This window comes from Coenobita brevimanus, chromosome 71, assembly GCF_032717465.1.
Source record: "Coenobita brevimanus isolate Jiangsu-jjx chromosome 71, ASM3271746v2, whole genome shotgun sequence".
Taxonomy (NCBI): domain Eukaryota; kingdom Metazoa; phylum Arthropoda; class Malacostraca; order Decapoda; family Coenobitidae; genus Coenobita; species Coenobita brevimanus.
This window is the reverse complement of record NC_137024.1, coordinates 26,397,661-26,420,095: the sequence shown is the minus strand read 5'-3', so window position 1 is coordinate 26,420,095 and position 22,435 is coordinate 26,397,661. Positions and strand designations below refer to the sequence as shown.

At 48.2% G+C, this 22,435-nt stretch overlaps 1 protein-coding gene across 1 annotated transcript in view; it reads left to right on the top strand.

Moving 5' to 3' along the window:
- The first annotated feature begins 11,800 nt into the window (after window positions 1-11,800).
- The window catches only part of LOC145406660 (acidic leucine-rich nuclear phosphoprotein 32 family member A-like), a 294,562-nt gene continuing 283,927 nt past the window's right edge, over window positions 11,801-22,435 (top strand). The window contains exon 1 of the mRNA XM_080277747.1: window positions 11,801-11,908. Coding sequence (XP_080133873.1) covers window positions 11,861-11,908 — 48 coding nt within the window. The 5' untranslated portion in view covers window positions 11,801-11,860. The remainder of the gene's footprint in view (window positions 11,909-22,435) is intronic.

Below are 22,435 nucleotides of genomic sequence, written 5' to 3'. Positions count from 1 at the left end.
CAAAAGCGGAGCACTAGGCCACATTTTTCTAGCGGTCAAGGCAAGCAGGGGCGAACAATAAAGAAACAATAGTATCGCTCAGTAGAGCACTTAGTGACGTGCATTAAATTGGTCACTTTTGAAACAGTGACGAATGTTTTGAAAAGTATACCACCGAAGTGGAGAGAGAAACAGTTAACTGAGCGATACACAGTGAGTTTTCTACTAATAGTTCGTGTTTTTCACAAAAGGGAAATGTCGCGAATTTGATTCGTGACACAGCCGTCCTTTTCCCGTCGGTATGGCAACCGGCCATTACCGAGGCCTGACTCCATGACGGGACTGCAGATGAAGGGTGACTGCGGGCGCAGCTACAGGCCGTCGCCGATGTTCCATATGAGGGGCGACGTGTAGGCAAGAGGCGGCTCAGGCTGTCCCCTGTCTACTGGTGCGGCTACAGGCCATCGCCGGTGTCGTGCCCCCCGAGGCAACTGCAGAAGGAGGGCGTGCCCTTCTCTCCCCACGCATGGCTATGGGCTGCTGCTTGTGCATGGCTACAGGCCGTTGCTTGTGCACGGCTACGGGCCACTGCTTGTTCACGGGTATAGGCCGTTTCTTGTGCACGGCTATCGGCTGCTGCTTGTACACAGCTACAGGCCGTTGCTGGGGTGCTGTCTGGAGCTGGTTTATTAGCTCCACCCCGATCCTGGTGAGGGCTGGATTGGTTGGAGAGTAATGCACCTGGACTGAGGTGTTTGTGCTGGGTGCACTCCGTGGAATAGGGGTGCGAGGCCACATGGAATATATGCCCATATCACACAGATGTCAAGCGTACCTTACCTATCCCTCTGTTGTAGCCTCCTGTGGGTGTTGTGATGCCCTCTGTTGTCACGGCTGCTGTTTCACCACCGTCGTGGTGGGAAAAGTCACGTCCCTGTGACTGGAGGTAATAGGTCTTGGTGGTGCCAGTGTTGTGGGTTGGGGTCAGATGTTGGAGGAGGGTGATCCACTGTGTGGTTGCTTAGTTTTCAGCTTGGTGAGGGTTGCAGGTTAGGTAGAGGGTGGAGGCTTAGGAAGAGGTGCAGAGGGTGTGGAGGAGGTGATGAGGCCCGCGGATTCGGCTTTTCCTGCCACGGGTTGGTGCCCAGGTGGCACGCCTGATTCTCATGGCTGTCAGTGGTTGTTCCTCTGGTGATCTCAGCTGAACGCTGGCGATAGAGGCGAGGGTGGCAGTTTTATGCCAGGGAGAAGCGCGAGTGTTTTCCCTGGGGATATGGGTGGATGGAGATTTCAGCTGGGCTTGGTGTATTCAGAGGGTGATGGGGGCAGTGTTGGGGATGTCGGGGCTGGGGATGGTTGAGTCTGGTGGGGGAGGTGAGGCAGGGGGAGTGGGGGAGGGGGTGGTGGTGAATCTGGTAGGAGGGCGTGAGAAACGGCCAGATCGGGTGATGGTGGTTTTTAGGGTGGGTATGGGTGGTGAGGTTGGGGTGCTGCAGTGTGGTGCTCTGGATACACGTAGTGTGGTGCTGTGATGGGCGGCGTTGGGTGGTGGAGTTGGGGTGGAGGTTCAGGGGCGGCAGAGGGAGAGGTGAGGCCAGGTGGAGGTGACGGGGCACTAGAGGGTGGTGTGCGGTCGTGTGGTTGTGTGTCAGTTGGGGGTGGTCTTGACGTGATCAGGCGGCGTGGTGTTGGTGGGGTTGGTAGGTGAGGTGGTGTGAAGTCTGGGGGTCGGGAAAGGCGGTGGTGAGGGGGCGGGGGGTTGGCTGGGGGAAGGGATTTGTGGCTGCAGTGAGGCGGTGGGTGAGGTGGCTTTGGGGGTAAGAGGTGAGGGAGCCGGTGGTGAGGGAGTGGGTGACAAGGGGAGGGAGGAGGAGAGAGTGATGTAGCAATGGTAGGAGTCGGAAAGGGGGTCTGGGGTGGTGAGTGGAAGTGAGGTGGTGCGGGAGGTGGGCAGGGTGGGTCGGTGAGAGGTGGTGGTACGGAATGGGTGCATGTGGCAACTCCTGTACGTCCGTGGAGTGTTATGATAGTCTATTGTAACTTGGTAGGGGTTAGGGACATGGATGACGGTGTAGGGGTCCATATAGCAGGGGAAGAGTTTATGGGGAATCAGTAGTTTTGCAGCCATCACGGAATCATGTGGTTTGTAAGGGTTTGAGGGGGCGGCATTGAGTTGGAGGTCCAGGCCGTTTTGTAGGTGATGAAAACGCCTCTTCAGGTGGTGGAGAGTGTCAGACGTGGGGGTTGTGGTGGGAGATTGTGTCGGCGGAGTGGCAGGAGTAGAGGGGCTTCCCCAAAAATGCGCTCATGAGAGGATATGTCATCCTCCCGGGAGCAGGAGTTGATTCTCCGTTGGACAATTTTTACGTGGGCTGGCCAATCCTCATTTTCCGTTTCCTCGATTCTAGTGTGCACCTGGTTCATGAGAGTGCGGTGGCTCCTCTCACAAATTCCATTCCCCTGTGGCCAGTACGGAAAGGAGTGGGAGATGCAGTAGCCGAATATGTTGGCTAGTTCCCGCCAGATGTTGCTCGTGAACTCGGGGGCATTGTCCGAGTGTAGGGCCTGGGGTATTCCAAAATAGGGGAAGACGTGGTGGACTAGGGCGTTGGCCACGGCAACGGCATGATGTTCTTTGGTCAGGCACGCAATGAAGGACTTGGAATACGTATCCATGAAGGTGATGATGTAACGGTATCCAGACTTAGGTTGTAGGGGCCTCACTACGTCTACTGATTGCAATTGCCAAGGCTTGTGGACGGTTATGCTGCCTGATGGGCCGACAGTGCGGGTGATATCCTTGCTTAAGACATAGGCTCAGCAGGACTGGGTGACTTGCTTGGCCAGGTTGCTGGGGCTGGGGGTCCAATAGGTGTCGCTGAACACCTGGAGGAGCTTCTTAATGCCCAAGTGGATTCCGTTATGGGCGTGGAGATGCCTTATGGTGTATAAGGTGGTATCAGAGTTGAGGAGAATATGGCCCGACGGGGTGAATAAATTGTCACCCTGTTGGTGGAGTTCGGAGAATAAGTAGGGTGGAATCCTGAGGGGGCGGTCCTTACCGTGCCACTGATGGAGGAGCTCCGGCTTGCATCGGATCGCGTGGAGGGGCGGGTGCGAGAGTGCATCGGTGTTAGTATGGAGCTTGCTGGGGCAGTAGGAGATTTCGTAATTAAATTTCTCCACCGTCTCCCTCCATCTGATGAGTCAGGCATTGTGGGTGCCGGACTGTCGTAGCCATTGGAGCGACTGGTGGTCTGTGATGATGGTGACATTTGTTCTGGAAAGGTAGGCCCGGAAATGCTCCAAGGCCTATACAATGCCTAGGCACTCTTGCTTGCGGCGGCGTTATTTTTGGGGGGCTGGTTAAGGGTGCGACTGGCACAGGCAATGATGTGTTCTCATCCCTCCTGGACTTGGGCAAGGACGGCACCAATCGCTGTCAGAGAGACGTCTGTGTATAATTGGAAGGGTAGGATGTAATTGGGGAAGGAGATGACGGGGGCAGTTATGAGTTTGCTTTTCAGTTCCTGAAAGGCAGCCAGTCTTTCACTGGTCCAGGCAAAGGGTTCTCCCTTCCGGGTCAGGTCGTGGAGAGCTTTGACGATATTGGCGAATCCTTTCAGCAACCGACAATGCTATGAGATAAGGCCCAGGAAGGCTCGGACCTCGTGGATGTCTCGCGGTAGGGGGAGCTCCACAATGTTGTGCAGCTTGGGGTCGGATGAAATTCCATCCTTCGAGACTAATTGCCCCAGGAAAGCAACAGTTCTCGCAACCAGGACGCACTTGGAAGGCCGGAGCTTGAGGCCTGCCTGGCGAATACACTGAAAAACTTTCCTGAGGCGTTGAAGGTGATCGGCCCATGGCTTGCTAAAAATGATAACATTGTCCAGGTATGCCAGACATATTTCCCAGATGAGGCCACTCAGGATGGACTCCATCAATCGGGAGAAGGTGGCAGGCGCGTTGCAGAGCCCAAATGGCAAGACGTTAAATTCATAATGTTTTCCATTACTAGTGGAAAATGCTGTCTTCACTCTATCCTCAGGGTGTACAGGGACCTGCCAATACCCAGGTTGAAGGTCCAGGATAGAGAACCAGGAGGCACCATGCAGCGAGTCAAGGGAATCGTCAATTCTGGGCAGTGGGGTAGCATCCTTGGTGGTAACGTCATTGAGGCGATGGTAATCCACACAGAATTACATGGTGCCATCTTTCTTCTTGGTGAGGATGACAGGAGAGGACCAGGGGCTGGTGGAAGGTGAAACAACGCCAGCATCGAGCATTTCCTGGACCTGCCAGTCTTCCTCTGCTCATTGTTTTGGGTTTTTCCGCCAGGATGGTTGGCGGATCGGCGGTCCTGTGGTGTGTATCTCATGCACCAGGTAGGTAGTGTGGCTGATATCGGTAGGTCCTGAAACGAAAAGGTCCTGAAAGTCCAGGAGTAGATGGTGGAGAGTGTCGGCTTGGTGGGGTGAGAGATGCTCAGGTATGTGGGGTAGAGGGGCAGGGGAGGAGGAGGGGGTGGTGGTGCATGGTTCTGCCTCCTCCATTTCTCCTACCACAAGCCCCTTGGGTAGCATGAGGGGAGTTGTGGTTATGTTGGCAATTCGGACCGCCGTGATGTGTGGGGGAAGGAAGGTGGGGGAGAGGAGACAGGCCGAGAGGGTTCTGGTCGGCAGGTCTGGGGAGAATAAGACAGATGTTCTGGTGGGCCTGTTTAATGGAGCCATGCTTCGTGATGAGGGGGAATGGTGATGGTGGAGGCGGTGGTAGCAGGAAAGGTGGTGTGGGCAGGGAGGCTGGAGAGGGGGCCAGGGGAGAGGGGGCAGGTGGGTGGTGTGTAGTGCTGAGGGGAGTTGGGGGAGGGTTTGCAGGTGCACAGGGTTTGTGAGGGATTGGAGGAGGGGAATGGTGGCTCCTGAAACTGGAGTTGCTGCTTGTGGCAGTTGGTGGTCGTTCGCAGTTTCTGAAGGAGGTCCAGTCCCAAATATCCATTGTAGGTGCGACAGGTTGAGTAAAAATCGATGAGTTTGTGTTGGGTTGAGATATTCTGGTGAGTGTCGGTGCATAAGGCCTGGGTTTCCCCATGGATGGGTAGGGGGCTATCCCCTGTGTCCACGAGATGAGTTGATGTAGGGAAAAGTGGGACAAAAGCCGATTTATGACGGGAGTAAAAGTGACTATAAAGGCACGGTCTGGCTGTTCCCGTATCGATGTAAGCCTCGCTTTAACCCCATTCAGCGTCATCTTATCATAGACTGGGGGGCGATATTTCTGAGAAGTGGCCCCTGCCACCTTGGGGAGGTGCAGGGGCGGACCTAAAAATCCAGCTGTTGGGGGCTCTCGTCTTCCTCCTGCTCCATTTCCCCGCGATCGGTATCTCTGGCTGGTGTGGTGTCATCCACGGGGCCCTAGTTCTCTAATGATGATACCTTGCGTCGGCCTGGAGTGTTTGATTTGCACTGGGCTGCTTTAAGCTGCTCCCAGATGCCGTGGAGTGGACACCGGTGGCTACAAGCAGAGAACTCCCTGGGATTGATCATAATTAGGTTCTGGTTCTCTTTGTACGCAGGACACTTTTTGGTGGAGTGTGCCATAGGTGGGGTTGGCGTAGGGTTGGTGTGGGTTGGTAGTGGCCGAGGCTTGCTGGGTGGGGTTGGTTTGTTCGTAGGGAATTTGCTCACTACGTTGATTTGTTGAGGGGTGGAGCAAGAGGTAAGGAATCGCCATATTAGCTGGACGTCCTGGTCCAGGTCTCCTGTAGGGTTGTGTATGGTAAAGTATTCCTTGACCATACCTGGGAGAACTCTGAGGAGGGTATTAAAAGTATGCTGCTCCTGGGTTTCTGCGTCAGCTTCTGGGTACGCGGCGGTGACAAGTCGCCTGGCCTGGATGACAGTGTCATCCAGGCTTCCGTCATACGTTAGGGACGTACCAGTTGGGACAACGCCATCACTCTTCCTAGAGAGGGCGTGATTGCTTCCTCCACTATTTTGGTGAAATTCACCCATGTTAGTTCAGGGACGACTTTGGGCGCAATACTGGCTGCTGCTTTGCCCAGAAGTGGTGACTGCGATCTTCTGTCTGTCACCTTCAAAGCCAATATCTAACAGCAGATTGACTACGGATAGGTACGTGTAGATATCGTACTGCTCCTGATCAAATTTGGGCAATTGTACATGCGGTTTGGTTGCCATTTTGATGATTTCCCTGTTTGCTCCTCTCTGTATCTGCCCGGGTCAAAACCACCGCTGTCCACCAGTGCTATGCTAGGTGTTTTTAGGCCGGCTTCCCGTCCTAGCAACACCTAGAGTATAGCTGGGTTCCCTCTCTAGACCGGAGTCAAGACACAACGTGAGAGGAACGGCATAAAAACACATGGCAACAACCTACATGTATATTACCAAATTATTAATACAGGACAGCTAGATGTTCCACAAGACTATATACAAAGGCAAAGCTCAGACTGGCAGAGATATTGTAGGTATCACGCAGGATACTGGCCATCTCGAGAATAAACAGACAGACACTGCACTTAAGTGAAGCTGGGAGTACACTTAATTATTGGGCTGCATATATTTGGTAATGATTATACACATGTCCCGTGTTCACTGAGTGGAGCAGGATAGTGGCATATTACTTCTGTCTCGCCTTACACTTGGTGGAGTTGGAATAGTTCATCTCTGTCACTATACTCCAATTGTCACTCACTTTCACCTCACGGACATGGAAATCACAGTCACGGCAGGGGTGTGGGGCAAGGGAGCAGCCACTCGGTGGCTAACAGGTGTTAGCCCAGGGTCGGCTGAGTCCCTTCAGATGCCTTCTCATCTAGGGGGCACGGGACTATTCATAGGGGTGTCGTTCTTCGGAGTGGGCTTTGATTGGGTTTGGTGAAGAACCCTGCACTGGAGGGGCTGGGTAGGGGGGTTCAGCCCTCGGGACTGAGGTTGAGAAGCTCTTGTAGGCACTCCTGCAGGCACCTGGCATGGAGAGGGCATCACTCTTCATCAGGACTGGAGAGGTCTCACCCGGGGTACTGGGGGCGGCGTGGAGAGCCCGTCTGCTGCGGTCTCGCTTCCGCTGTTTCGAAGTCATGGTAGGGCTGCAGCATTACTGGCGACATGAGTCTGACAGTTGCTGGTCGCCCACTGGTGCTGGCTGGATGGAATGCAGCCTTGGGGTCAATACTGGTCCTCTCCAGCAGTCCGTGAATGGGAGGTTCTCTTCCAGGAGGCTGACTTGAGCTGGGGAGATAGGGGTGGGGCCTGCCTTGCCACTGGTAGGGTGGCTCTAGCAGGGTTCTCCCTCTGGTTGTGGAGTCACAGGGGGCAAGGGGCTTTGGGGGCATTCCTCCCCGGTGCGGCTACTGGCCGTCGCCGAGGTCCCTTGGGCAACAAGAGGAGGGCGGCTACTGGTTGTCCCTTTCCCATCAGTACAGCAACCAGCCATTACCAGGGCCCAACTCCCTGACGGGATCACAGACAAAGGGTGACCGCGGGCGCGGCTACAGGCCGTCGCCAATGTCCTGTATGACGGGCGATGTGTAGGCAAGAGGTGGCTACAGGCCGTCTCCTGTCTACCGGTGTGGCTAAGGGCCGTCAACAGTGTCATGCCCCTCGAGGCAACTGCAGAAGGAGGGCATGCCTTTCTCTCCCCATGTGCGGCAATTGGCCATCACAGGTTCTGCAGGGGGGGGTGGACAGCACTGCGAGCAGATATAGGCTGACTGTTAGATGCTCGGCTACCGGCCATTGCAATTGCATGGCTGCAGGCCGCTGCTGGCGCACGGCCACCTGCCATTGCTAAGGCACAGCTACAGGCCGTTGCTTGTGCATGGCTATGGGCCACTTCTTGTGAATGGTTACAGGCCGTTGCTTGTGCACGGCTATGGGCTGCTGCTTGTGCACGGCTACAGGCCGTTGCTGGGGTGCTGTCTGGAGCTGGTTTATTAGCTCCATCCCGATCCTGGTGAGGGTTGGGTTGATTGGAGGGTTATGCACCCGGACTGAAGTGTTTGCCCCGGGTGCACTCCGTGGAATAGGGGCGCACGGCCGTATGAGACATGTGTCCATATCGCATGGACATTGCACGGGCCTTGCCTATCTCTCTGTTGTTGCCTCCTGGGGGTGTCATGATGCCCTCTGTTGTTGCGGCTGCTATTTCAATGAGAATAAGAAATTTTGAGGCACATCTTTTGATATTTATAAACCCTGTTTAATCCTATATCTTGTTTTTTCGTTAATATCTGTGTAAGTCACATTATCTAACATGCCAGTGCTTAGGTACAAAATTTATGTTACGGTGCTGAGAAATAGATCAAGCCAGCAAGAATGTACATGAAAAGACTGGTGAAAAGGATATTATGCAGGTGATTCAGAAGATGGGAAGTGTGGAAGGGCAAAGAGATGGTTAGGTTATAGTGAAGGAATGTAAAATGCCGGAATTAGTCATGGAGGGCACCGCAACATCCCCAGGAGGAGCCTATGGAGGGGCTGACAGAGCGTGACCCGACTCAGGGCGACAAGGACGTAAGTCCGCCCTGGCTGCGTGCCCCTACGACCCGGAAGTCACCCACCGCCACCATAGCAGGAAACGGAGACCTCCTTGCCGGTGAGCTGACCCTCGACAGGATCAGGGTGGAGCTACTTCCTCAGCTCCAAGCAGCACCCCGGCAACGGCCAGCAGCCGTGCCCTTTGTGAGATGGCCAGCAGCTGCTCAGTCCTTCAGGAGATGGCCAGTAGCTGCTCGGAAGGCTTCCCAGAGATGGCCTGTAGCCACTCTGCCCTTCAGGCAACGGCTGGTAGCCACGCCCTTAAAAGGCCATGGCCTGTAGCCGGGCCACACGGCAGGAGATGGCTGGTAGCCGCTCCCCCATCAGGTGCTGCTATACTCCCCTACAGGAATCAGCGACGGCCGGTAACCATGCTGCAGAGAGAAGGGTATGTCCCCTCTCCTCCTGTAGTTGCCTCAGAGGTCATGACACAGGCAATGGCCGGTAGCCAAGTCCATCAGCAGGAGACGGCCTGTAGCCGCTCCTCGTCAGCATGTCGTCCTTCACACGGGACTTCTGCGATGGCCAGTAGCCGCACAGACAGGCAAGTGACCGCCGGTAGCCACACTTCGCCTGCACCCCCGCCAGGAGGTCGGGCCCAGGCAACGACCGGTAGCCGCGCTTACAATGAAGGGACAGCCAGCAGCCACCCTCATTTCGTTGCCCACGGGAACACAGCAACGACTGGTAGCCATGCCGGGGAGGAACATCAAGGCCCCTCATCCTCTGTGACTCCACTACGAGAGGGTGATCTGCCATCAGACCTGCCAACAGGCGGGGGCGCAGACGACCCTGCTGTCCACCACGGGCGAGGCAACCTTCGGGAGAAAGGTTACAGCCCTGAGGACCAATGGAGAGGCCCTGTGCTATCCCCAGGGTTATTCTCCGCCCAGCCAGCTCCAAAGGGACCCTACCTGACAGACTCTAACAGAGGCCGATGCCGCAGCCCGCTCCTGACGGCATCCTCAACGACAGGAGACCGCAGCTGACAGGCCCCTGAGGCCGCCTCCAGGACCCCCGGGAAAGACCTCTCCCCACTGAGACGCAGGAGACACTTGTCCTCCGTCAGGCGCCTGAGTGAGCGCTTTAGGAAACTCTTCGGCCCTAGTCCTGAGGGCCGTACTCCAGTTCCCAGCCCCGACAGTGCGGGGCCCTTCACCGCACGCAGCCCCGGACGAGACAGGACTCCCCTACGAGTGATCCCATGGCCGCGGGACACAGAGGCCCTTGGCGAAGCTCAGCCCCCATCAGGAGCCGGGCTGTGAGCTCTCCCGCCGCCCTCTGCCAACGCCGCCACCCTACCCAGTCCCTACAATGAGTGATAGTGAAAGTTCAGTGACAATGAAGCAGTGACATAGGTACAGGGCAGCGTGTTAAGATGTTTAGAGGGAAATTAAGTCAAAGATCTGCCAGTGGTATAGTGACGTAAGTGCAGACTACCAGTGAAACAGTGACAGAGAGGAAAAGCCGAGCAGTGATTACAGTGACCTCAGTGAATGTGTACCTCGGCTGTAGTAATTAATTATAGTTCTTCTGCGACAAAAGACATAAAACCGAGCCACCCATCCTAATAACAGTGTAGATCGATTTCCCCTAATATGTCAGTGACTAATTCTCCTGCCCAACATCATAAGTGCTGTTCATTGTACTATTCACTTTGACTCAGAACTATTGTCCAAACAGTATCCTGCGTGATACTACTACCCATGGTCTCAGTACAGGTCATATAATTGTCTAGATTCCTGTTTTGTGACGTCTGCCTGTTCCACATCTAGAATTTGTCAATATACGTGTAACGTTGTTGCCCTGAGTTTTTGTGCCCTGCCTCTCTCTTATTTGTCTAAGCTCTGGTCTAGAAAGGGAACCCAGCTGCACTCTAGGCGTTCAAGGGAAGGGAAGCCGACCGTTAAACACCTAGCACAACAGAATGTGTGAGAATTATAGAGCTCAGTGGTGAGAATGAGAAAAATGGAAGCTAGGGAAGCTGAATTATGATAAAGGACGATCGATTTTAACACGAATAGTGTGGCGTCCCAAGCACTGCCTTGTATTTCTGAAATTCTTAAGTTTTGTGACTTATTATGCAGCCTTCACATAATTTACATTTCAAATTGCTATATGTACGTTCGTGTATGCTGTACAGTATAAACGTTTCGTTAACGTTTACATCAAGAAAACATTAATTGATACAAGACGAAGATAGAAAACAAAATTGTCACTTCTAAATATTATTTAAACACTGTAGATAAAGGAACCAAATATACATATAGACATAATGTATATTTATGGATAATATTTCCAATATCCCAGGCAACGTTTTGAATATTTCGCAAAGTGACGTCACAGTCTTGTCAGCGAGATTGCGATCGCCTATTGGTACTTTTGAAGGTGGCGCTTCTTCCCCCGAGATCGATGCTGTTTTGGTAAAATTTCCCTAGATAACAGGAAATTTCTGGCAGGGATTGTAAGCCTTCGATCTACTAACTTTTTTTTTATTCCTGTGAATATCTCCACAGAATAATCATTCTTCACAAAGGAATTCGGTACTCAGTCGTTCAGGCTTTCAGTCTGCTTTATATAGGTAAACATGCTGCTACTGATGGATTGATAAAACTGAAGGTCTTCTGGTAATCGAGGAAGATAAATCATTCATCGATCAGTGCTGAGAGATTTTGATGCCTGGAACAAGTTTTTTCATCTTGGAGGGATACCGAACAAGATACGGATGTTTGAGCACTGATACCATACTTAGTTTTTCTACACCAGGGCAGAATTCAGCTTGTAAGTAACGAGTATGCAATTCTTCTCGTAAACCGTGCTTGTGATAATGCGAGATAATCTAGCAACTAGGGAAATAGGGAAACATTTGCTCTTCATATTAACTATTTTACCTTAATTTTGCCTGTGCGTGTCTCGAATAGCATTATATGTATTTTCTATTTACTCGAGTTTTGGAATATTTGACAAATGAAGACAGAATTATCAAAATATGAGTAGACGAACGGTAGCATTAATTTCTGTCTGACTGAGTTATAAACATTTTTAAAGTTGTCAATAAGGAATATGGTGTTTTTCTGATCACCTAGAGGTCTTTTGTTGAAGATTAACTTCCCAAAAGGACGGAAATATAAGTGATATGTGTGGCAGGGGAGGTGTGCCTTTGTGTGTCGGGGCCAGGTGGCGGGGGCGGCTGGCAGTGGCGGGGGAGAAAGGCGTGGTGGCGGGGAGGCGCGGGGGGGTAGGCGCGGGGCGACAGACGCGCGAACACTTGTGGTCCTGAGCCAGGTTATGTCCCACGCCGCCCTACACGCACCGCGGACATGGAGAAGAGGATAGAACTTGAGAGAAGGGGCAAAAATCCTGCCAAGGTGAGTGAGAGGGCGTGACAGGGGTTATAGAAGCCTAAGAGGAGTGTTATAAAGGTTGTAATGGTGTGATAACCGAGCTGCGTCACACACCGTCCACGACACTGCTGGCTTGTTCTGACCGTGTCCTGCCCTTTGACAGGAGGTGTCTTGGGCATTTGTCCCTCCATCATTACTCCAGATCCGTGCCTCTGGCAGAACCAGGGGTGTGGTGGCAGGCTGGGGTGATGATGGTGCAGAGGTGGAGCTGTGGTGAAGGTGGCAGGTGTCGAAGCGCCCCAGCATCACCAAAATCACCACCACCTACCACTCACCCCCATCACCACCACCTGCTCCTTCTCCCCCATCACCACCACCAGTGCACACTGCCCTTCTTTATCTGGTATTTGGGGTGTTGGAGCAGGCTGGAGCCATACAGGGGTCAGGGGTCACTACACAGCTGCCTCACCAAACAAGCACTTATATGCCATTGCAGTTCATGATTTCACCAAACAATTTCACTTATGTTAAATTCAGCCTGGTTGCAAATTGTGGGAGATGTTTTTGGCCAGTCATGCTTGATGTAGGTTTGGATGGCAAAGGGGTTGTGCATGGGGATATTGGAGGATTTCTGATCATTACTGACCAAAATTATATGGTATTATATGGAAGGGTATTTTTCCTGATCTGTTGATAGTAATAGATGGGATGGCGTGACATGAGAAGTCTTGTGAAAATTACACTTATGTGGTTCATCGTAGTATGAAGGATTGGGCAGGTGGGTTATGGGATTACAGTCAAGTGATTGATTCAATATGCCACCTGGTATTATGTCACATAGGATTCATTTTCAGTTTGTTCAGTAATTCATTGTTCATGACAGTTTTGCAGTTATTTTCTTTGACTTGTTCAGCTCTTATACTCTACTTTCTTTGCATCAGCTTGGCATATACCTGACCTCTCTTCATTATGAATGCAGAACTGTAATAGGAGATTAACACAAGAACTTGATGCTGCTCACACAGAAGTGCTTTAACAAGAATGTAGAGCATAGCATTGCCTTAGTCTGTCACCAAGGTTCAAGAAATAAGCTGCAAAAGGATGAAAGAAAACTAGTTAACTTGTCCAGTTATTATTAAAAACCACAGAATTGTGGCACTGTGCTTTTATCAGAATTTGATTTTCAAAGTATCACATCAGGCATTGTTTACCTGTAAGGAACTTCACTGTTATATGTATTTTTGTTCTTTACAATATCTTTTATTTTCTGTTCCACTGACAGATTTATTCTTTATAGAAGAAACCTTATATTGTGAAAGAGTGGAACTGTTTTCACTTAAGTTTTATGGGACACCTGGTCTATTTATCTATCTATATATTTGCCAGATGCCTCAATCCCATTCCGGGTGGCCACAAACAAATTGCCTCCACGTCGCCCTGTCCTCCGCCATTTCACTGCCCTGCTCCCAACTCACTCCCCCCCCGCTCTCATATACCTCTCCATCTCATCCTCGGCCTCCCCCTCCACCTCACTCACATACACTCTCTTCGTCAGTCTTTCACCCTCCATCCTCTCCACATGGCCAAACCACCTCATTGTTTTCCTCCTAACGCTTCCCATCACATCCACGTCCACACCACAACGTTCCCCTATATTCTCATTTGTCAGCCTGTCTTTCCATGTGACTCCACAGACTCCTCTTAAATAACTCATTTCCACTGCTCTCACTCTTGACTTGTGTCCTTCCATCAACGTCTAAGCTTCACTTCATACGTTAGAGTTGTTATCACAATACTGTCATGTAATAACTTTTTCACTTCCATGCTCACTTCCCTGCTTCTTATCACTGCTTTCAAAGAACCAGCAACCTTTCTTTCCTGCTGTACCCTTTCAAGCACTTCACCCTCCAAACCTCCATCCTTACTCATCACACTACCCAAGTACTTAAACGTACTCACATTTTCCAACTCCTCACCATCCAACCTCGCTGAACATTCACTGACATCACCTCTTTCAAAGACCATCACTTTACTCTTCCCTACATTCACCTTTAGATTCCGTTTCTTACACACTCTCCCAGATTCATCCACCAAGCTTTGCATCTCTCCTTCATCTTCATTCAACAACACGGTATCATCTGCAAACAACAGTACAAGGAGTTTCCAAACACTACCCTCTCTCACCAGGGCCACTCCAACATCCACTACCCTACCTTGTACCTCTTTTATTACCCCATCCATGTACAGATTGAACAGCCATGGAGACATGACACATCCCTGTTTCAACCCAACCTTCAAAGAGAAAAATTCACTCAGTTCACCATCCACACGCACTGCAGCCTTAGCACCATCATACATACTCTTCACAGCATTCAACAACTTCCCATCTACTCCATATATTCTTAATACTTTCCACAATCCTTGTCTATCCACCCTGTCATATGCTTTCTCCATATCCATGAAAGCCGCATACAACTTCTTTCCCTTCTCTAGAAACTTTTCCACTAAAGATCTAAGATTGAATATATGATCTACACAACCTCTTCCCTTCCTAAAGCCTCCCTGTTCCTCTCCAACTAATTCCTCTGTTCTTTCTCTAACTCTGTCAATAAGTATCCTACCATACACTTTTCCTATTATACTAAGCAGAAAGATGCCCCTATGATTACCACACACTTCTTTTTCCCCGTTTCCTTTGTACAAGGGAATAATTATACCTGACTTCCCATCCTCCGGGACTCTACCTTCCTCCCAGGCCAATCTGCACGTTTTCCACATCCATTCTACGACTATCTCTCCCCCATACTTCAGCATTTCACCACATTTTCCACATCCATTCTACTACTATCTCTCCCCCATACTTCAGCATTTCACCACACACTCCATCAATTCCTGGGGAATTCCCCAATTTAACTTTCTTCATTGCTTCCACAACTTCTGTCCTACTGATTTCTTCCTGTCTTCTCACCTCCCTCCTTCTCTGGGCCATTGCCCAGCCACTTATACTCACATTACTTCCATCCTCTATGTTCAACAATTCCTTAAAGTGTTCTTTCCATCTGCTCACTTTTTCTCCCTTCTCCACTAGTAATCTACCATTTTTTTCTTTCACTCCCCTGCTAACTTCACTTGCACCCTGTCTTACTCTTTTCACCTCTTTCCAGAGCATTTTCTTACAGTCCCTCCACTTTACACTCAAGTTCCTTCCAAATTCCTCATCCGCTGTCTTCTTACTCTCTCTTACTAATCTTTTCACCTCTCTCTTTCTTTCAACATATAACTCTCTCTTCTGCCTCTCAACTTCTTCCATGCCCCTATTTCTCATCCATTCATTGTATGCTTTCTTCTTTTGTGCCACAGCCTGTCTCACCTCTTCATTCCACCACGCTGTTCCTTGCACACCCCTCCGTCTACTCTTCATCCCACACACCACATCACATGCTGCATATATTTCTTCTGTAAATATCCTGCACACACCTTCCACGTCCCCCATCTGCTCCAGTTCATATTTGCCCAATTGTTCCTCCACTTCTCTCTTATACTCTGCCTTTTTTCATCATCTTGTAACCTTTCCACTCTCCTTACAAATACTCCTTCTTCCTGTCCCTCCCTTCTTCTATTTCTCCATCCTAATTGGACTTTGATTCTGGCCACCACCAAGTAGTGGTCAGAAAGTCCACTCCCCCAACCTCTATAAGCTCTTGCATCCATTACACATTTTCGTATCCTTTCATCCACACACACACAATCAATCATTGCCTTCCTTTCATTCAGTTCATTACCCACCCTTCTCATCACTCGCCATGTACACCTGTGGATCATCTTGTGCCTGAAGAGGGTATTGGCTATCACCAACCCCCTCCCAGCACAAATGTCCACTAACGCACTGCCATTCTCATCTATCTCAATAGGCACACCCCACTCACCAACTATTCCATCCACCTTCACATTCCCTGCTTTACCATTCATATCACCAATCAAAAACACTCTCTCATTCCTTCCAAACTTTTCCATGCACACTTCCACATTTGTCCAGAACTCTTCTCTCATTTTGCTTGCACGATCTTGCATTGGCGCATACACACACACAATCGCCCACATTTGTATTCCAACTTTTAATCTTACCTACACAATCCTTGACCCAACTGATCCATATTCTCTTATGCTCTTCTTCCATCTTTTACTCACAACTATAAATACTCCTTCTTTTGCCCTCTCATTCTCACCTACTCCTGCACATATACCCCATCCATACTCCCATTCTCTCACACTCTCACCTCTCCATTTCGTTTCATTTATTCCGCATACATCAACTTTTGCACCCTCGAGCACCTGGACAATCTCTCTCTCTTTCACCTCATCATTCGCTCCCCTTACATTCCAAGTTCCGATAACCATGTCCTTTGTCCAGTCCTTGGTCATCATCTTTTGGTCAGTCCTTGTCCGAGGCTTATTGTTTGTCTTTTTAGTTAGTTGTTTTCCGGGGAGGGGCACTAACCCTCCGCCAACCCTTTTAGTCACCTTGTATAACAAGCAGGGATACTGGGGGAGTATTCTTGAAAAAAAACCCTACCCCCAGTACAGTATTAGGAAAACATTCATGATGTCCCAAGTTTCTTAGTCCCATCAGAAGCCTTGGTGATTTTGCTGAAATATATTATGTACATTTTTTACTGAAGGACAGCTTGGATGATGAAGAAAAAGATAGATTTTTGGATGATTTGATATGTGTGGCTGGTGGTAGAAGAAAAAGCTAGATTTAGGAATTGATATGTGTGGCTGGTGGGATGATGAGATTGTAGTTTTGGGGAGGATTTAAATGGTCTTATGGGTGCAGCAGCAGAGTGATATAAAGGGGTTTATGGTACGAGGAATGCAGAAGGTGAGAAGATACTAGAGTTCGGTGAAGTAATTAATATGATTGTGTGCAACACTGTTTTGAGGAAGAGAGACTAGAATGATTACATGTATGAGTGTGGGAGTATTATTAGCTAGAGTGACTGTAACCTGGGCCTGTATTTATCATTAGCTGTGAACATTCACAAGGGGTCTTGTGAATTCACTTGCCAGTGAATCATTTACAAATAAGTTATTTATCAAGCTTGTGAAATGCTCCTAATGCTGTGAACACATCTCAGTGGTGTGTTAAGTCTGCTCTTGGTATAGGACCCATGTAAAGAGTTGGAAAGTATGGTATTCACAAAGGTCGTAAACAGCAGTGGGCCTCCTCATCCGCCAACCAAGGAATTTACAGAGAGTTGAGGAAAAGATGCAGTTTGGACTTGGAAGGAAATATGTTTGTGACAGACTTGGTGAGAAATGAGATAACCAACCACACACAAGGATGTAATGCTGTCTCCCCAGAGATGAAAGTCACCCCAACCCTTTAGTATCTGGCAACTACCAAAATGCAGCAGTACAACATACACAGTGTGGGGCTTTCACAGTCTGCTGTTAACTGGGTGATTACACAGACACTTGAAGCTCTAGTTACACTGGAGATAAGGAGATTTAATATGGTTCCAAACAGACCATAAAGATATTCAAAGAAAGCAGGTGAAATTAACATACTGCTGTTTGCAGATGATTATTTATGAGTGTGTTGTCTCAGATGATTGGCTGCAGAGTGTAATTGTAAATGTGTATAAAGGGAAGGGTGATGCCCTGGAAAGAGGAAATTATAGGGGTATAAAGCTTTTAGATCAGATAATGAAGGTAATGGAGAGAGTTTTAGAAGGTATGATTAGAGAAAGAGTGAATATAAATGAGATGCAGTTTGGGTTTATGCCAGGTAGGGGGACCACTAGTACCATATTCATTGTTCGACAGCTTCAGGAAAAATATATTGGTAAGAAAAAGGATCTGTATTTTGTTTTTGTTGATTTGGAAAAGGCCTTTGACAGAGTCCCTAGAGAGGTGGTGAAGTGGGCAATGAGAAAGCTTGGCTTGGACGAGTGGCTGGTTAGGGTGGTTATGGCTATGTATGTGGGTGCTCGCACCCAGTTAAGAGTGAATGGAGATTTGAGTGATGAGTTTTCCGTGAACGTTGGTGTGCATCAGGTGTCAGTCTTGAGTCCCATGTTATTTATCATGGTACTTAAAGCCCTCCCACGTGACTTCAGAAACGGACTTCCGTGGGAGATGTTGTATGCTGATGACTTGGTGTTGATTGCAGAGAATGAAAGGGAAGCGGAGGAAAGGTTTAGGAAGTGGAGAGATGGTATGGGGCAGAAGAGCTTAAGGGTAAGTGTAGATAAAACAAAAATAATGATATCTAGGGTTGGTGGCGGTACTTCAAAGACGAGGGAGAGTGGCCATGTGCAGTTTGCCACAAGGGCGTGGGAAGTAATTCCATCTTGTGCGGTGTTTGTGATAAATGGGCGCACAAGAGATGTAGTGGTATCAGAGGCAGACTGTGAAATAATGCTGATTTTATGTGTGCGGCATGTCAGGGAGAGCAGATGGAGATTGTCAGGCGTGAAAGGATTGAACTTGTGGTGAATCTCTTGAGTGTGTGGAAGAGTTTTGTTATTTCGGAGACATGTTTTGTGCTGGAGGTGGGGCTGGAGCTAGCTCTGTGGCTAGGGTGAGAAGTGGTTGGAAGAAGTTCAGGGAGCATGGAGCTGTTGCCTCTCCTGACATTGAGAGGACTCTCCCTACATGCTAAGAAGTCTTTGTATGCAGCATGTGTTAGGAGTGTAATGCTGTATGATAGTAAGACCTGGGCAGTAAAGGAGGAGGATATATGCAGGCTCAGACATACAGAAATGACAATGATTAGGTGGATGTGTAGTGTGTCCCTGCGTGCAAGGTCTGGGGGTGTTGGGTTTACGATGGAAAAGTTGAGAGCTAGGATGGGACTGGAGTGTATTGGTGTTGTGATGAGCAGAGGTAGCTTGAGATGGTTTGAGCATGTGGAGAGGATGGGGGATGATAATTGAGTGAAGAAGGTGAGAAGTGTTAATATTGAGGGTGGAGTTATTAGGGGTAGACCGAGAAAGACATGGGACGAGGTCATTAAGTGTGACCTCAGGGTTAAGGGACTGAACAGGGAGGCTGCAATAGATCGTGCAGCATGGAGAGCTGCCATTAGGTGACCAAGGCCGACACATGCAAGCATGTTGGAGCCTTTAAAAACGAAACGAACTGTGTTGTTAAGTGAAGTCGAAGGGGAGCTGCAAGGCTTGGTGGATGAGTTTGGGAGAGTAAGAAACCGAATCAAAAGGTGAATGTAGGGAAAAGTCATGGTCTTCAAGAGAGGTAAAGTCAGTGAATGTACAGTGAAGTTGGATGATGAGGAAATGGAAAATATGAGTACGTTTAAGTACTTGGGTAGTGTGATGAGTAAGGATGGAAGTTTGGAGGGTGAAGTGCTTGAAAGGGTACAACAAGGAAGAAGGGTTGCTGGTTCCTTGAGGGCAGTGATAAGAAACAGGGAAGTGAGCATGGAAGTGAAAAAGTTATTATATGACAGTATTGTGATACCAACTCTAATGTATGGAAGTGAAGCTTGGATGTTGTTGGAGGGACACAAGTCAAGAGTGAGAGCAGTGGAAATGAGTTATTTGAGAGGAGCCTGTGGAGTCATATGAAGAGACAGACTGACAAATGAGGAAGTGAAGGAGCATTGTGGTGTGGATGTGGATGTGATAGGAAGCATTAGGAGAAACACGTTGAGGTGGTTTGGCCATATGGAGAGGATGGAGAGTGAGTGACTGACGAGGAGAGTGTATGTGATTGAGGTGGAGGGGGAGAGAGGGAGGGGAAGATCAAGGATGAGATGGAGGGATGGAATGGAGAGGTATATGAGAGGGAGGGGGTGTGAACTGGGAGCAGGGCAGTGATATGGTGGGGGACAGGGTGACGTGGAGGTGATTTATTTGTGGCCACCCTGTACGGGATTAAGGTTTCTGGCAATAGATAGATAGTTAACTTTTTTACTTTATTTATATATTTTTTATGGACCTGAAGGGCATGTCAGGAAGAGAGCTGTGTATTTGTAACTCACAGTTTAAACCTAGAGATGCACACATATACTTGTTACATATAGAAAGGAGACTGCTGGAAAGATCCTAACTGATTATGGTCTTGTGGAGAGAAATTGTTGATAATTTAATTTTCTCTTGCATAATCATGTAAAAACAACCTTAACACATAGTTTATGTGAATTTAGTGAGCATATCCATGCGAATTTTAGCATTCACTGGCCACAAACTATGAGGTTTTCATTCATGGGAGGTGTTCCCAACACTTTCATGAACAACTCACATGAATGTCTCACAGTAGTGAAATGTTTTGGAGCTTGTGAATGGACTTTCGTGAAATGGATTGGGCATTGTGATAAATACGGCTCCTGATCAGGAGACTGTGGATAAGGACGAGCACTGTGATAAATACAGCTGATCAGGGGGCTGATGGTAAAAGATGTAAAAGTTACATTACTAAACAGTCAGGTACTGAAGAAAAGGACGGTAGCACCCAGGAGGAATATAGCACTGGCCATGGTAATATGGACCAGGTTTTGACAAATTTTGATCTAGTTTCCATATTTATTGTAAATAAATGATCAAAAGTTTAACACAAGCATAGGAGTGTCATTATATGTACCTATATGACACTAAAGTTTGAACAATTTTCCATTGTAACTTTTTGATCAATACACCGAGAAGTGTGGCCCACATTGTTAAACAAAATGGGGTAAATCGGACCACACTCCAGGGTAATTCGGACCACCATGGAGGGGGGGGGAATCCTTTTAAATAAACTAGACAAACCTCACCAAAAACTGAAACAACATGCCATACCATGCCCATGGCCCTTTCACAGGCAAAATAAATAAATAAATATATAAAAACCGTGCTTCTTTGCTCCTTGTTCATTGTTACACCTTAGTTTGCTAGCTATTCACTAATTCTACTCTTTTCCTTCTTTTTTTCTGTTACAAAGTCTTTCACATAGTCACATATTTCATCTGGAGTATGTCCATATCCCCATTTGGCCATCATTGTCAAACATTCTGCAAGCTGTTCTTCACATTCTCTGGGGAGGCAGAAATGATGACCAACACATGCACATTTTGGTTCCAGTTCACTCACATCACTTGTATCATCATCCTCATTGTATTTTTAATGCCTTAAAAGCTTTGTTTTACTCACTTTGTATTATCTTTGCTGCTTTGTTTAAAGGATGTAGTTTGTTTTTCACAACTTTTATTGCATCTTTTAACCTGTCTTCTTTTTCGAGATCTGTGTTACTTTTTTCATTCATTCATCATGCAATCCTATGTTGCCCCATGAAAAGCATAGGAGCCCGGGGTTAGTTGAGTTGGTCTTGACATTTAAGATGAGAGTGACCAGCCTCACTCATCCCTGAAAGGCATTACGTGAACAATAAACCCCGACCACCCCTTGCATATAAACTTTCACTGGCTCAATCCGATTGGAGCGCTGTAATTACCTGCTAAACCACCAGGCGCCAAAATTTGGTTATATGGTTACCACCCAGCGTAGTAAATGGTTCCCTGGTGTACAGGAAACCATTTGGCTTGTCACTCAGTGTAGAGTCACCCACAGGGAGAAGGAAGGAAAGATGGAGGAGTTTTTTTTTTTTTTTTTTTTTTTTTTTTTTTTAGGCATTGTTACATGTTTAATATACCGTACCAGCACCCTTAACTAATTCCGTATCAGCATACAACATCCTGAAATGAAAGAAACAGGTGTAAATGAACAGTTAATCATCACCGTGTTATGGTGTGTGAGGTACATCACGCTGGTCCGATTTACCCCGTCAGTGTCTTTGTCACGGGTAACTGTGGACCAAAACTGAGCTTTAATTATTAGAAAACAAGACAAGATTGAGCTTTTCTGATTTTTCCATGTTAAAGTAGAGGAAAAGCACTCTATATACGCCGATTTACAAGGAGATACTCCGTCATGTTTTTGCACCACACAAAAGTTTGCTGAATCAGCAGATTTTGTAAACAAACTTCGCCGCTACTTTATTTTGTTGACATTTTACTCTGTTTTTTCTTTTGCTCCTCAATTCTGTTACATAATGATTTTTGCATTCATATCAACACTAGAAATGTTAAAATGGTTGCTTTACTACATGGGTTATTAAAAACTGCTAAACTTTTATTTATGCTGAAACTATCACCAAAACAGTGAAGGTGGTCCGAATAGTACCAGTGCGTTGGATGGTCCGGTTTACCCCGGCCGACGCTATTGAGAGTTTTATGCTGCTTCAGTGTGTTAATGGACAGAGGGCTCACCAAGACGTAAGATAACATAGGGTGGGATGATGGTGGAGAAGTGGCAGTTAAGGATAAAAGAAGATTTTTCTGATAATGGAAAAATAGTGATAACAAGGAGTCCTAGGGCCAGACAGGAAGTACAGTACTGTCATACAGCGCAAAACTTTTACTGGATAGCCTAAATAGTGTTAAAAGGAGGAATGTGGTATTTCATTTTGTTTCATTTATAAAGGCTCCAGCATGCTTGCATGGGTCAGCCTTGTTCACGTAACAGTGTCTGTCCATGGAGCATGATCTCT